Source organism: Anarhichas minor, unplaced genomic scaffold (assembly GCF_050575085.1).
Source record: "Anarhichas minor isolate MPS153535 unplaced genomic scaffold, ASM5057508v1 ptg000074l, whole genome shotgun sequence".
In the NCBI taxonomy this organism is placed as follows: domain Eukaryota; kingdom Metazoa; phylum Chordata; class Actinopteri; order Perciformes; family Anarhichadidae; genus Anarhichas; species Anarhichas minor.
The window spans coordinates 494711-510000 of record NW_027466520.1 but is presented as its reverse complement, the minus strand read 5'-3'; the positions used below and the strand labels follow the sequence as shown (position 1 = coordinate 510000).

Here is a 15290-nt window from a genome sequence, read left to right as displayed (position 1 = left end):
AGGTCTGTAATGTAAACAAATAACATCAAGCTTCTCATCATCTGAGGTATCACTTTATAAATTATGACCTGCATTCTCTCTAGTGTCCACCAGGGGGCGACTCCTCTGGTTGTATAGAAGTCTATGATAAAATGACTCTACTTCTCTCTTGATTTATTACCTCAGTAAACATTGTAAACATGAGTTTATGGTCTCAATCTCTAGTTTCAAGTCTTCTTCAATACAGCATGATGTTCATTTAGTACATTATGGTCCATTTAGAGTCAAACAGACCATAAAGCAGGGGATGCTTTAGGGCGGGGCTACACGGTGATTGACAGATCTCTACGTCACTCCTCCTCAGTCTGAATATGGTCGCTCACCTTCAGTAGCGCCGCCGCCTGCTGAGGGTAAAACATGGAGGCCGTCAGCGCCATGAGTCCAGCCGGGAACAGCAGCTGCTTCACTCTGGAGCCTGGAGGAGAAAGACGTCTTTCAAACAGCTGCTAATAATCAAAGAATTCATAATTATGAACGTTTGTTACTTTAAACTGGCTAAACTTAAAATGTGATAATTCAATTCTGTATAGAAGGACGGACACTGATGGAGGAACATGGGATAGAGAGCTTTAGATGTGGAGGATATCTTCCTCTGTGTATTCACCTGAACATGTGACTCATATGGAACAAATGTTTGGTTGTATTTTGTGCGTGTGTTATTTAAGTTGGTTATATTTGTATACATATATTCGTACTGAATCGTTTGAATATATAAGACCTTGTAAGTATTGAAACCTCTTGCAAAGAAGAATTGTTAACATACTTTTCGATGTATTGCTGACACACCCAGAAAGTGACGTTAATGCTTCAATGTTCTAAACTCAGTTAGTCAGCAGAGCGACAGTTATCCAATTAGAGCCGTCTTTTAAAGGCTGGAGGATGTTTTTGTCGTCTCCTGAGGAGGAAGTAATCTTGGATTAAAAGGAAGTTGTTGCAGAAGAACAGACGTGTTGTCGGTCACCTTTGGCCACATAAAGTCCCAGGAAGCCAGAGAAGCCCACCACCGCTACACTGGGGTAGAGGTCAGGAGGGGGGTCCCTGAGGAACTGGTACGCATCTGGAAAATACAAAAGTACTAAAATAAAACACAGAGGGAGACTGAGAGAAGATGGCCGACAGGTTGTGAAATATCTGTGCAGTCATGTGTCAGTTTCACACTTTAAGAGTGTTTTCACTTCCAGCTTCAGTTTGTTTTTGTTCTGCAGGTCCTGGTGTGTGTGTGTGTGTGTGTGTGTATTACCTGTGACCGTGGTTATGGAGGTGTTGATTGTCGGCTCTACAATCTTGTAAACTCGCTGAGGTCCAAAGATCAACGGCAGACACACAGAGACAAACTTCAGGTTCTCTTTCCTCTGAGTACGTATAAAACTACTTCACTTTAATAATCAGAGACGTTTGAAACGTTATATCTATATTTTGAAATGTGACTAACCTCAACTTTCTCCACTGCAGCTCGGCCTGTTTGCTGCAAAAAGACATAAAATTTAAGTTAATTCTCTGATTCGACACAGAATGAAATACTGTGTATTTTTACTTCTATGGTCAGAACTGTGACACCAAACAGCAGTAATGTAGAAAACAACGAAGAAGAAAAAACAATTAGCACTGCTTAATAATGTCTCATATGAAAAGTCATATTTTTGTTGCCTCAGCATCACAAAAACAAACCAAACTGCACTTTAATCCCACAGATAATAACAACACACGTGCTTCATGTCCACTTGTTGCTCAACTTGTTGCTTGTGTGTCTTATTCTGGAAACTAAAAGTGATGAATGTCCATCAGCTGCTCCGCTGCTCAGCTCATGTGATTGTGTTTATTCTGCAGTGAACAACAGCTGAGTCAGAATACTGACGTCACCAGTGAAGAGTTGAACTGAGGAGAACAGATTGTGGTTCTTTAGGAATACGACAACATTTCTACTAAATGTATGGAGAACATGTGATGGTGAGAGCCCAACGTAAAGTTACTGTGAGGAACTTTAACTCGGTGTCGGATTCCAGCTTCTATATTTAAGATGCAGGTGACAGGAACTCTGAAGCATTAGTCCCAGCAGAGATCAAACCCAGTTGTTTTGCTGTTTTTCAACCCCTCTCACTGTGGAGACAGGAAGTGTTAGAACCCACCTGGCACTGGGTCGTGTACGGTTGCATTAACTTCCTCAGCGATGCGACGCTGTGCTCCAGCGGCCCGGCCTCTGGCTCCACATGCTGAGGCTCCACCTCGGGGCTGGTGTACAACGACGGCAGCTTAGAACAAACAACAACTCATGTTAAAGAACGAGTCCAACTGGGTCACTTCAGACCAGCTCACCAAGACCTCCCAGTCCACGCTGGGGATTCTCTTTAAAATATGAACGTGACAACGACTTCAAAGACCTTCAGCTTTTAGTAAGTTTGTGTGTTTAAGCTTCACAAGTTGCTTTTCACTGGATTGGGTTGAAATTTGTACTTAATATCCAAGTACTACTATACTTCACTCTCTACACTCGATACTTTTTGACATAAACTGGAGTTTTTGGCTTTAATTCACTTAAAACGCCCCAAAGTGAAGACTGACAAAAGGAGGCGTTTGTTAATAACAAACAAATGCTCAGCAGGCATCGACTGATCGATGGTAGACTGTGTGTAGTCTGGTATTGATTTAAGGTTTTACAAAGCCAGAAGAGGATAATGACCGCTCTCCTTTTTAAAAACACGAGATCAACAACAGTGTTTACGGTGAAAACAAGCAGAGACGAACTGGAAGAGAGAGTCGCTTCTACACAACGGGTCGTCTGAGAGGATCAGCTACAGAGTTTACAGAGAATAACTGAGACTTTAGTGGAGTTTTCACAAAGATATATAACAATATATATATTATATATTATATATATATATAATATATTGTTACAGCCGACAGAGGATGAATCGTTCAATAATATCCATAAAACACACTATTGTGCTTCCTCTCTTAGTTAAATACATGATGTATGTACTTATACTACATGCAGTACTTGTACTTGTCGTTAAGAGTGATAACATACTTTTACTTCAGTAAGGTTTTGAATGCAGTACTTCTTGTAGAACCCACCTCATCGATGCTCAGAGCAGCGTGAGAGCTCTTCTTCTTCGCCTCACTGGCCGCCAGCACCGAGCCGCCCAGCAGCAGGCCCGTCACAGGCGGAGCTGCGACACACAGCGACACCTGGCGGCACAACGGCAGAACTCACATGATAAAACTAACTAATAGAGCGGTAAATGAGGCTGTAATGTCAGTTAAAACCACTTTAGTTAATAACGTAGACACCAATGGGGTCTAAATAGCACACGTTCGTTTAAAATAACGAGGAAAAAGGAGCTTGTTTAACTGACCCTGTTAGCTACAGCAGCTATCAACATGCTAACATTGGCTAATGACTTAATTTAGCAACGTTTGACTCGTTTTTTTGTTGTATAATTTCAGTGTGTAACGTCATAAAGATACACTTCACTATATGACAGCTAAACATTAGGAAACAAATAATATTTAAAGTGGTAACAAAGGTGACAAACGTTAAAAATTAGTTACCAGTTTCATATATGACATTCTCGTCCAGGAGACTTTCGCTTTACTACGGAAAGCCGGAGGAGTAGCAAACTAAAGAGCGCATGCGCATCTGTTGATCAAAAAAACATTAGCGCTAGAATTATTCTAATACCTTTAATAATACCTATTAAACATATTTTCGAAATAAATAAATTTAATATTTTATTAGTTGTTGTTTTGTAAGTTTTGCATGGTCAAGCTCTTGTTTATTAAGCCTGGAAAATGTATTCAGATCCTTTTTATTTAAGTAGAAGCAATAATACCAGTGTAGAAATACTCTGTTACAAGCAAAAATATACTTAGAGTACCATAAGTAGAAGGTAGAAGAATATTAGAATATAACATTATTGGGTTATAATTATTGATGCATTAATTCATCACTTTAATGTTGCAGTTGGTAAAGGCGGAGCTACGTTTAACACATTTACATATTGCTGGGTAGCTAAACCTATAATCAAAATGTATATTATGATTAATATTTTGTATTATAATGAATGTGCAAAGTTACTAGTAACTAGATAAATGCAGGTGAGTAAAAATTACAAGTAGAAATAGCAGAAAATATAAATACAACTCCTTTTAAATAGTTATTAATAATAACTAGAAAATTTCGCAAGGAATTTTGACAGTGTGGCTTCTACTGCCTGAAGACGTCGCAATATATAGCTACACACGCCGATGTTATCGGTGGTATCGTTCAATCTTGTATTCGTGATGGACAGTCCACAAATGGCTCCCGTCATTTCTGTGCTGGACATATACATCTTTGTTTGAGAGGCCTTTGGAAATGATGGGAGCTGACGCTCCCATCATTTCTGTACAAACGTCATTCTGAGCTTCATGTTAAGATACAGTTACTCTATGGGGCTTTTATTTTGAAATGGGAGGGGGGGGGGGGGGGGGGGGGGGGGTCTCTAAAAATATCTTAAGACCTGAATGACTGTATGATAGAGAGAGACAGAGAGAGTGAGACAGACAGACAGAGAGACAGAGAGAGACAGACAGGAATGCCTTTGACTGAATATCTCCATGTCATGTGTGTGTGTGTAGAGAGAGAGCCTGTGTGTGTGTAACTGGTTGCCATGGTGAGGACGCACCTGGTGTTAGAGGCAGACTGATTAAGAAACGTTACAGTAAACAGTGATTTTGAACAAAACCCCTGCCTCCTTTTAACAAAAAATCTGAGTGCCAAAATATGGGTACCGTGAGAAAGATAAGACTCTGCTGAATGCGCTGATGTGTTTTTTATGTTTGTGGTGTTAATAATGTGAGCTCCAGAGCAACAGACAAACCTGGTACCGTCTGCTTTCTTTGAGAAATGAGTGGTGAGATTTAACATGGAGTCTAATGGAGCAGTTGGTTAGAGTTCATGTCGCTCTGTGGCTCTTTGAGCCAAATGTGTAAGTCCGTTGGATTCCACAGACACTTTACTGCGACCAGCACAACATTTCCAAGCTTTTGGGCCATAAATGGTGTATAAAGAGTAAACATTGTGGGTGCTGGAGCAATTTGTTTGGAAAAATCACAGAATATTTTCCTGCTCCGCTTCACTCTGACAGTGATGCTCTCACTCTAGCTCTTAACGAGCCGTGCAATACACACCCATTATAAAATCTGAAACAGACCCACAATTTTCCTGAAACTTAATCTGTGACTTCATGAAAACTGTGCTAGCTATCAAAATGTCCCTTTGGCTCAATAAAGTGCAGCGTTCTGTCTACGTTTTAAACTTTGAATCATGTTTCTACGTTAATGTACGGCTAGTCAATATGGGCCCAAAGTTAAGTGTTTTTTTAGCTCTCTTCACGCCGGAACCCCATTCAAGTGAATGGGGCGACTTTGCTCCGTTTTTTGGGACTTTCGGGAAAACCGCTGGGCGAATCTCTCCAAAAAATAGACAGCACACTATTCCCGATCAGGCCGCACGTTTTGATGTATTTCCACGCCGCTGTTGAGGAGAAGCGCGCCAAACTTTCTGGATAATAATAATAATATTATTAAGCCCGATGGATAATATACAGTGTGCTTTGGCACAGGCAGTTTTACTGAATAATAAGATAAGTCTATTATAACTAATTAACTAGCGTTATAACAAAGGCTGTGACGAGTACATAAAGAAGAGTCAGAAACACACACACAGATATAAAATCACTCCGCAGTCTTCTGAAAGTTGACCAATATGAACATTTATTTCTGGAAAGAAGTTACAAATCGTTTCCAAAGAGTTTCTACTCAGATTATAAGGTATGTTAATCTGATTTTACTTTCTTTTTCGGATACAGTCGTTGCAGCAAAGGTATGTTTTTTTTTTATTCTGTTTTCCTACTGACAGACTGAAGACCGGTGGACTAAAGGACGCTGCGCTATGACTGAATGTGCCATAAATCAGGACAGTAGTACGTTATTGGTTACACGTTTCTTCTTTTAACAGCAACATGAGAGGAAGAGGAGCAGCGAGAGGACAGCAGAGTGATGCTCACGATGCAGCGACACATGAGAGACGTTTGTGACCACGTGTGACACTTCTTCTGTGGTCGTTCACCGGGAGGAAGAAGTGCTAAAGACAGGAATATTACACTTTAATAACAGAGAGAAGAAGAGTTTTGAGTTTGTGAAATATCTTGAACCTGAAGAAACAGAAATAAAAATGTTTGAAAGCAGAAACAAAGTGTTCCTCGTCATCTTCTGCTGAGCAGGTTTCTGATCTTAGAAAAAGCTAAAAGTTTGTTCAATAACTGCAACAATGACTCGATTAAGTTCATTTCTTTGATGATCTAATCATTATTTTTTCCATCTTTCAAGCAAAACAACAGTTTCCGACTGTTGGTCAAACAAAATGAGATGTTTGAAGACGTCCCTTCTGGAATATTTTTCATCATTTTTGACATTTTATTCTCTTAATCAATTGATTAAGAGAATAATACTTATTAATTGCAGCTCTAATGAACATCTCTTGCTGTTTAACCCTTTCCACAGTGAAACAAACCACTTCTCGTTCACTTGGTTCACAGTCTAAGAAGTCTACCGGGAGCACAGTGAACACTGTGGAGCTCAGAGGCAAAGAAACGAGAATTTAAATGTAAAACTTTGTATTTAAGAAATGAAAAACCTGTGAATGAAACATCGTTTGTGTAGTTTCTGGTAATAAACGGACCAGGTGCCCTCTTTTTAAAACGTTCATAATCTGGTAAGAACAAACTACATGTTAAAATGGTTCCACTATACAGGCGTCCAGATGTTATTAACCCTTCTTACGCTGGAAGAAAGAGCGTTCTCAAAGCGTCCATTCATCGGCCACAAGCAGTGGAAACAAGCCTCAGCACGAGCTTCTTGTAATAAATAAACTCTACGACTGTTACTGCATAGCTCGCTGAAAGCAATACTTCAGACAAATAACTTAATAACTTAAAAAACACACACGGCTGACGGACACAGTATGTGTTCCAGCTCTTCTTTTCACAGTTGGCTCATGACATTAAAAAAAAGTAAAAAATAAATATGTGGCGAGGACGAGCTGTACAGTACGAGTGTGCTGTGAGTGGAGCACGCTTCAGCGTCTGAGATGAGCTCACTCTGGTTAGAAGCCCTCTGACACACGGGCGGCTCCTCCCTGAGCTCCAGAGAGAGAAGAGATGAACGCTGGTTTGTACCAATAAACGAAGAGCTTCATGCAGGAACCGGCCGCACCAAAGGATCCAAAACACTCTAAAAGAGTGTTGATCATCATCATCATCATCATGGCTGCGTATTCACTCAGAGGTTTCCTTACTTACATTTCTATATTTTCCAGTAGTAGTTGTAAAAGTCTCTCACTAACAGAAGTGATTATTTCAGGTATCTGTGTAACACAATCTAAACCCTCCGTGACTCTCACATTAGTCACGTTCTGTTAATAAAACATCTTCTAACTGCTTCGGGTCCTTCAGCTGATTCTCTACTCTGCTTGTTCGGGGTTTAGTGTTTGTTTGTAGGCACAGCAGCAGAGCTCAGCTTTCTCTCTCAGTACAGTGCATGCTGGGGAATGTAGTTCTCCAGCAGCACTGACTGGACATCCTCATAATAAAAGGTTGTGAACTATCCCTTTAACACCACCTCACTGACGCAGCTCTATTCGTTGACTTGAAGCTCAGCAGAGTGAACGAGCTCTTTTAAATCTTTGGTGAATGTTTCTGAGAGAGTTCAGTGAATCAGACTCGGAGGAGAATAAAGAAGGTTCCTGCACGAGGCCCAGCGTTTAGAACATCTTCACTAGCTGCACGTTTCAACGCAGACGGTTCATGTCAGACTGAATGTGTGCAACATCACAGCACCTTCTTAATACTGCAGCTGCTCTCAAGTGCTGGTAAAATGTGCATTTACAGCCTCAATAGGAACCCATATAAATAATACTAATAACAATAAAGTGCAGGGAATGTAGGTGGAGGTGAAGCACCGCCAGTGACCAGACGGATTCAGAGCCGCTCTTTCCTTCCTGTGCACGTAATCTCCAAAATAAAAGCACCTGTCACCACCATGACGTCGCCAGCGTCGCTGCATGAATGAAGGAATGCCCTCATGTACCGCGCGGTATGTTTTGTTTTGCATTCAACTCACACACACACACACACACACACACACACACACACACACACACACACACACACACACACACACACACACACACACACACACACACACACACACACACACACACACACACACACACACACACACACACACACACACACACACAGTGATGTATGAACAGGAGCACAGTATGGTGGATATCTGGGAGTAAAGAGCAGAGTTAGGACGAGAAGCTGGAACGCACTGGAAGCAAATGTGAGACTTTTTGAAGCAGCGTCTGTACCAACGTGGTCAAAGCATCCGTTTGATCTCCACAGACCGCTTTAAGAACATAGAAGTAGCTACACTACAGTGTACAGTGTTAAAGACGTGTTTATATACCTGGTTGTATACTTGCTGTGTTATATTCTACTCGATTAACGATGTACAGGATGTCTGTTTGCCTTTAAATAGATAGTTTGACCGCTGGAATAAGAAATATAAATAAAAAGCTCCCTTTGTAAATGGCTGCGTTGCTTCCAGTGCGTTTCTGCAATAAGCTTGACTGGACAGCCTAAATACAGAAGGTGAGTAGTAGAAGAGGAAACTGACCACAGTCCAAACAAACCAGCAGAATTTAACTTGGTTTTTCTCTTTCTCTTCACAAAACTTTTTTTTTTTCCTTAAAATTTTCTGAGAAAGCTAATTCTGAAAATGTTCAAGCTAACGTACGTTAGCGTTAGCGTCTTCACCGCGTCACGCTCTGATTGGCTTCATTGAGAACAGCAGATAGTAACGGCACACGGGGGCCATGTTCCCTCTCACCTGGAGGTGAGCGCAGGTCTCTACTCTTCAAAAACGCGTCTCCTCACCTGTGAGACCCCTGTGAGACACCCGACCCCCCCCAGAGGGAGAGACTTCAGTCCTTTGAACGGCACATTTCTCATTTCTATAAAAAAAGAAAAAGGAGGCTCCCTGCGGAGCAGACCTCAGCTGCAGCGTCTGACGTGCTCCAGCACGTACTCTGGGAAGTGCAGGCTGCACACCTGCAGACCGTCCAGTTTGCAAGGCATCCTGGGATACTCGTCCTCCTTCCACTTGTTGTCGTCGGGGTCGAAGGTGAGGATGGAGTCACTGTAGTGGCCGTTGTAACACAGGCCGCCCAGCACCATGATCTGCCTGTCCAGCACCGCCACCCCGTGGCCGCTGCGCCCGATGGGCATGGAGGCGAGGATGGTCCACTCGTCCGTGTCCGGGTCGTACACCTCGGTGGACGGGCAGCCCTGCGACTCGAAGGACGCCCGCAGGATCACGCACACGCCTCCGAACACGTACAGCTTCCCGTTGTGTGAGATCATCTTGTGGAAGCAACGGGCGTAGTTCATTTTGGATTTGTTCTCCCAGCAGCTGGCGTGGGCGCCGGGCAGCGGCGGGCCGCGGCCGGCGCGTGTCCTGTGTGCGTCGGACCCGTTTGAGCTGCTGCCGCCGCCGCTGCCGCCGCCGCCGCCGCCGCCGCCTCCTCCTCCTCCTCCTCCTCCACCTCCTCCACCACCACCACCTCCTCCTCCTCCTCCTCCTCCTCCTCCAGCCTCCCGCCCCGGGTCGAACACGCACACCTGTTTGGAGGTGGAGGAGGAGGTGATGCCGCCGGTGATGTACAGTTTGCCGCTGAGGACGGTTCCCTCGTGACCGTACTTGTTTACCGGGTACGGGTCCACGAACTCCCAGCGGTCCTCCGTGATGTCGTAGCGCTCCGTGGAGTAGAAGGTCTCGTCCCGCGTGCGACCCGCCACGGCGTAGATGAACTTGCCGATGACGCCGACGGCAAACTCTGACCTGCGGACGACAAACACACCGTGAATATGCATCGATGAATTTAATAATTCCATATTTCACACGATGGTTGAACTTGTGATGTTAATGTGTCATTAATCCGTGGGGGGGGGGGGGGATCTGTTTCACCACTAATCATAATGAAGCATGGAGTCACCTTGAAATGAACACAATGTGACAGACAGCCAGAGCTCGTGGGCTCCTCTCACCTGGGCACCGACATGTCGGCCATGCGGAGCCACGAGTTCTGCCGAGGGTCGTAGCGGTAGACTTTGGAGGAGGCGTGAAACTCCCCGTCGGGCCCCAGCTCCTCGCCACCCAGCAGGAAGGCAAAGTTGTTGACGATCGCCAGGCAGTCCGGTCGCAGCGGCACCTGAGGTCCCTCCAGCTCCCACCACACCTGAGGGACCAAAAAGCTCAGCTTACTAGAACTCACTTCATGCCAACGGATCGCAAGCCAGCCGGCGGGACAAACGGCGGGACACCTTTGGGCGCTGCAGCAGGAGGATCTTGCTGTTGACCATACTGTGGCCGATCATCCCCCTGAAGACGGCAGTCTGCGGGCGGACGGAGCGGATGCGGTTGGAGCGCGTCTCCACCAGAGGCTGCTGGTTGACATCATGGAAGTAGCTGAGCGCCTGATCCACCTCCTGCCTCAGCTGTCGGGAGTAACGGTAAAACTCAGACGTCTTCACCTGTGGAGAGGAAGAAAGCGCCGTCACAAAAAAAAACAACGCAGATTCCCGCCGGGGGGAAAAGAGTCAGAAACGCAGCACCCACCTTCTCGAAGATGTTGGCGGGCGTCATGAGGCAGAAGCGGATGGACTGCACGATGGTGTCGGTGTGCCGCCAGCGCCGCCGGTCGTGTCGCAGCCACGACTGGACGGCTTCATACAGCTCGATCTCTGGGAAGCGACTCAGAGCGTCACTGTTCAGGTACGCCTGAGAGAGAGAGAGAGAGAGAGAGAGAGAGACACAGAGAGACACAGAGAGTGAGAGACAGAGACAGAGAGAGAGACAGAGAGACAGAGAGAGAGACAGAGAGAGAGACAGAGAGAGAGACACAGAGAGTGAGAGAGAGAGAGAGAGAGAGACAGAGAGAGAGAGAGAGAGAGAGAGAGAGAGAGACACAGAGCGAGAGCGAGTTTGGAAATGAGAAAATCTAACTCAACCATTGTTTAACGTGTGAATACCAAACAATGGTTTATTTATTTGGTATTATTATCTAAAACTACAACACAAACTCCCAGAGAAGAGTCTGTATTTAAACGTTTCTGTCGCGTTAAGCGTACAAACCTGCAGTCTCTCCAGGCTGAGGTAGGACAGGAAGTCGGGCCGGCTCATGAGGGGGACAAAGTTGTCGAGTAGGAAGTTGTCGAGCTGCTCTTGGACGCCCTCCACGCCCACACTGAAGTCCTCCAGGAGGCGCATGACCTCGGCACAGTTCTCCAGACAGATCTTAGCCAGCAGGAAGGAGCAGCAGAACTCCACCGCCTCCGTCAGCTGGACGTACATGGCCGCCTGGAAGTGAGAGGAGGAGGCAGAAAAGACGGAGGAGGTCATGTGTGATAGAGAGTTTTATGTCAGTCCTGACGAAGCACAGTTACGTTGTAGAGAAGCAGTGCACCTGGAGGATCTCTTGGACGGTGGGCATGCTGAGCTCCAGCGAGCCGTAGTACATGAACCGGAGGATGTGGCCGAACCCAGCGGCCGTCAGCCCCTTCATGTGGATCTTGTCCTGGTCCCTCTCCCTCATGTCTGCTGTGAACATGACCCGGAAGTAGTCGCTCTGGGTGGCCAGAAGCGCCTTGTGGCCCTGTAAGGAGGACGGACACGAGTTTCAATAACAGATAATAACAAACAACCTGCTCGGTCAGGCCGAAACCTTTCTACTTCGGACTGTTGTCTTGTTTGCTGTATTTGTGAACCTGGAAGTAGAGACGTCCTCTCTCTGTCTCTGTGTCTCTGTGACTCTCATCATGATCAGAGAGAAGAACACATTGTAGAACTCTGGTCGTCTCAAACACAATAAAACCCTCACAAGTAAGTTGATCACAAGGATAATCTACCTGGAAGTGGTGCTCCTCGATCAGCAGGGTGACGTCCAGCAGCAGGCGCTCCTCGTACAGCGCCCGGAAGCCCGACGACACGCTCCCATCATGCACCTGGGACAGGTACACCTCCACATCTGCCCCCGACATCACACACCTGGAGGCACGACGGAGAGCACATGAAGCCACGACACTGAAGCTGTCTGGTGTGAACATAAAGCTGAACTCAAACTTAACGACTCTTCCACAATGAATTCAGCAGGCACAACGCTGCCAGTTTAAAGATGATGTCTGTGTGCAGCTGAATAAAGTGAGAGTGTGTCTGGACGTTCAGCTGCATTAAAAGCTCAGCACGCCGTTACTCTCTCGTGTTCGTTTCAGCGCCGACACTCCGGGGAAATAACCGGCTCGACTGCAACACAGTGAGGTCGGTAACAATAAAGAGAAGGGGAAGAAATCCTGCATCATCATCATCTTCATCATCCTCCAGCTTCTTCAGCGAGAGATAAAAAGTAACATGAACACACAAAGTGTATATTTGATTTGACTTAGTTTCTGCACACATAAAGTAGAAAAAACACATCATCTGCATGCCTCCACAAACACACAGTCACTCATTCATAAATGAAAACACACACACACACACACACACACACACACACACACACACACACACACACACACACACACACACACACACACACACACACACACACACACACACACACACACACACACACACACACCACACTCACCTCTGATTGGCCACGGGCATGTCAGAGGGGGTTGTCCGAGCCAATCAGAGGACAGTGCCCCTTGTGTCCGGGAGATGCTAACAATGTCCCTTTTCTGAGCGTCAATCACCTGGACGACAAAGTCAACACAACCGCCTCATTAAAGCATGAACGCCTGCAAACTGGAATCAATGAAAGCCGTACAAGGACAACCGGAGACATGACACGTGTGTGATTGTCATAATAACGCTGTACTAAACATTACAGAGGGGATTAAATATGAGCAGTCAGACAGTTTGGAAACAAACCTCCAGCTTAGAGAAACTTATTTGGAAAAGAGAACATCGTCAGTGGTGAACGACAGACATTCACTTTCAGTTACACCTCCAAATAAAGTGGTTTAGAAGATCTGGATAAACTGTCGGTTTGTTTGCAGTCTGACTTGATTGTGTTCTCAGATCTCTGCTATTACTGAGACTTTGGTTGGTACAACGTTATCAGAACCAACAGGATGCGTCAGGAGGAAGAAAGAGAGGCTTGATGGGTGAGATGGATGCTGAGTTAATAGTGACAGGAAGAGGTAAAAAGAAGAATCGTACCTTTTGGAGCCCGGGCGAACAATCACAGGCTTTGACGGCTGAGCGCTAAGGGGCCGCTCGCATTTCCTGTGTTTATGTTTCCCTGGTTCTAACAGGAGACAAGAAGAAGACCACAGACTGTATAAGAACATAGACTGTATATAAGAACATCATTTACTAAATGAACATCATGCTGTATTGAAGAAGACTTGAAACTAGAGATTGAGACCATAAACTCATGTTTACAATGTTTACTGAGGTAATAAATCAAGAGAGAAGTAGAGTCATTTTCTCATAGACTTCTATACAACCAGAGGAGTCGCCCCCTGGTGGACACTAGAGAGAATGCAGCTTTAAGACCAATTTGTGACAACCAATGTCACAAATTGAAGGATTTCTTCAATCTTTTATTCTACAGAATATAGTTTTATTCTTAACTAACTGTACTAAATATTGATTTGATTTATTATCATATCACGACAAAGAAAACCAGCAAGTTTGTTTTTTGTTTATAAATGACTGAAACAATTAATTGATTGTTGCCAATTATCTTTCTGTTAACCTTGATTAATCGATAAACTGATAATCAACAGCCTTATAATCCAAAAGTGTTGCTAACAAACAGAGACAAGTAAGTAATGAACAAGTATTTAACTTGTATGTTTGGGCTCTAACCAGACCAGACTACATTTGATTAAATCTCCATTGAAATGATGACATAGAAAGTCATAATTATGAGATAGAAAGAATAATAAACAGGTTGAGGAGATTAGCAAACTATGCTAATTCATAGCTAGCTGTCACTCACAACATAACAGTTATGAAAAAGGGGGATTTTTTTACAGTCATAACAACAATAGGAATAGATTGGGCAATGCTAAAGGCTAACGTTAGCTAACAGCCATTACACTGACATGAGCAGCACAACGGCCACTGTAGCTTATTTAGTTTATGTTAATTCAATAAAAGGATGCTACAGATTACCTTTACATGCTAAGATAAGATATAACAAAGGCTCCGGCTACACATTCATGCTAGCTAATAATATTAATCATGTGTGTATAAGAAGTACATATGTTGTCATTTACTCTACGGCTAAGCTAGCTGGCTAGCCACGTTAACTGTCACGATTCTCTGGTGGTGGTGGGAGGAGCCTATGAGGAGGGGATCCGACAGCCTTTAGCTTTAGCTTTTAGCCTTAGCTTTAGCTTGCTAACATCCAGCCGTCTCACCTCGGCGGTGCGAATCCCCCGAACAGCCCCTCTTCGACCAGGCAGCTCTGGCTCCTTCGGACATGAAGGAAATTGCGGGTTCTATTCCGGAATCGGAGAAAGCGGACGGCAGCGGTGCACTGCCATGTTATCGTCCATCTGTCACAGACGAAGAAGAGAGGCTCTTTAAATTAAACGGGATAACAAACCACAGCGGTCCACTATGGGCTTTGCGGACGCCATTTTCTGTACCGACGTCATTTCCGGAATTTGCGGAACTCAGGGGCGTTGTGCGGTGCAGCAGAGATCGTGTATTAGGAAAGAGGATGTATCACTCTGGTATGGAAACCCATTTCTGCACGCAAAAAAAAAGGTCACTAAAAAAATAAAATAAAATCCTCCAAAAAAAACAATAATAATAATAATCCTAAATCTTTTTTTTTTTTTTGCTGGTGGAAAAAAAGTGAAAAAAAATGTATATATATAAATGGTTTAATCTCTCCAGCTCTCTCTGACTTTAATTGTTTCCATAATAAAAACATCAGATCTTGAAAACACAAATCTTTCAAATAAATGAAGAAAGTTGTTTGTGGTCCTTTTGTTGTTCAGTCTACAATGAACATTTAAACCAGATGTTGAATCAGAAAACGAATCAAATATAAAGCTTGAGTTTAATCTGTGATCCGTCTTCACTGTTTACATGTTGAAAAAAATCTCATCAATCCGATCGGC

At 44.2% G+C, this 15290-nt stretch overlaps 2 protein-coding genes across 4 annotated transcripts in view; both read right to left on the bottom strand.

Moving 5' to 3' along the window:
- The window catches only part of apoob (apolipoprotein O, b), a 6789-nt gene extending 3159 nt beyond the window's left edge, over positions 1 to 3630 (bottom strand). For both annotated transcript variants that reach the window (XM_076080537.1, XM_076080538.1), the window contains exons 1-7: positions 3589 to 3630; positions 3112 to 3225; positions 2166 to 2288; positions 1472 to 1504; positions 1280 to 1334; positions 1001 to 1096; positions 363 to 454 (exon numbers count right to left, since the gene is read on the bottom strand). In XM_076080537.1, coding sequence (XP_075936652.1) covers positions 363 to 454; positions 1001 to 1096; positions 1280 to 1334; positions 1472 to 1504; positions 2166 to 2288; positions 3112 to 3225; positions 3589 to 3606 — 531 coding nt within the window. In that variant the 5' untranslated portion in view covers positions 3607 to 3630. The remainder of the gene's footprint in view (positions 1 to 362; positions 455 to 1000; positions 1097 to 1279; positions 1335 to 1471; positions 1505 to 2165; positions 2289 to 3111; positions 3226 to 3588) is intronic.
- Positions 3631 to 5767: 2137 nt separating this feature from the next.
- On the bottom strand, positions 5768 to 15017 carry klhl15 (kelch-like family member 15). Of its 2 annotated transcripts, XM_076080292.1 has the most exons (11): positions 14580 to 15017; positions 13369 to 13456; positions 12054 to 12192; positions 11612 to 11800; positions 11281 to 11505; positions 10765 to 10926; positions 10470 to 10679; positions 10194 to 10384; positions 9140 to 9987; positions 8977 to 9034; positions 5768 to 6163 (listed from the first exon to the last, which is right to left on the bottom strand). In XM_076080292.1, the coding sequence occupies exons 1-9, from the start codon at positions 14641 to 14643 to the stop codon at positions 9141 to 9143; spliced, it is 2115 nt and encodes a 704-aa protein (XP_075936407.1). In that variant the 5' UTR covers positions 14644 to 15017; the 3' UTR covers positions 5768 to 6163; positions 8977 to 9034; position 9140. The 2 variants fall into 2 exon arrangements, with proteins under 2 accessions (XP_075936407.1, XP_075936408.1); XM_076080293.1 differs by having other exon boundaries at positions 8884 to 9987; positions 14580 to 15016.
- Between the last annotated feature and the right edge of the window lie 273 nt (positions 15018 to 15290).

Coding starts and splice junctions, on each gene's coding strand:
- klhl15 (XM_076080292.1), bottom strand. CDS start 14,643: ATGTCCGAAGGAGCCAGAGCTGCCTGGTCGAAGAGGGGCTGTTCGGGG. Junction 12,193..13,368: donor GTTCGCCCGGGCTCCAAAAG/GTACGATTCTTC, acceptor TCGTGCCTCCAG/GTGTGTGATGTCGGGGGCAG. Junction 9,988..10,193: donor GCCGACATGTCGGTGCCCAG/GTGAGAGGAGCC, acceptor TGTCGTCCGCAG/GTCAGAGTTTGCCGTCGGCG.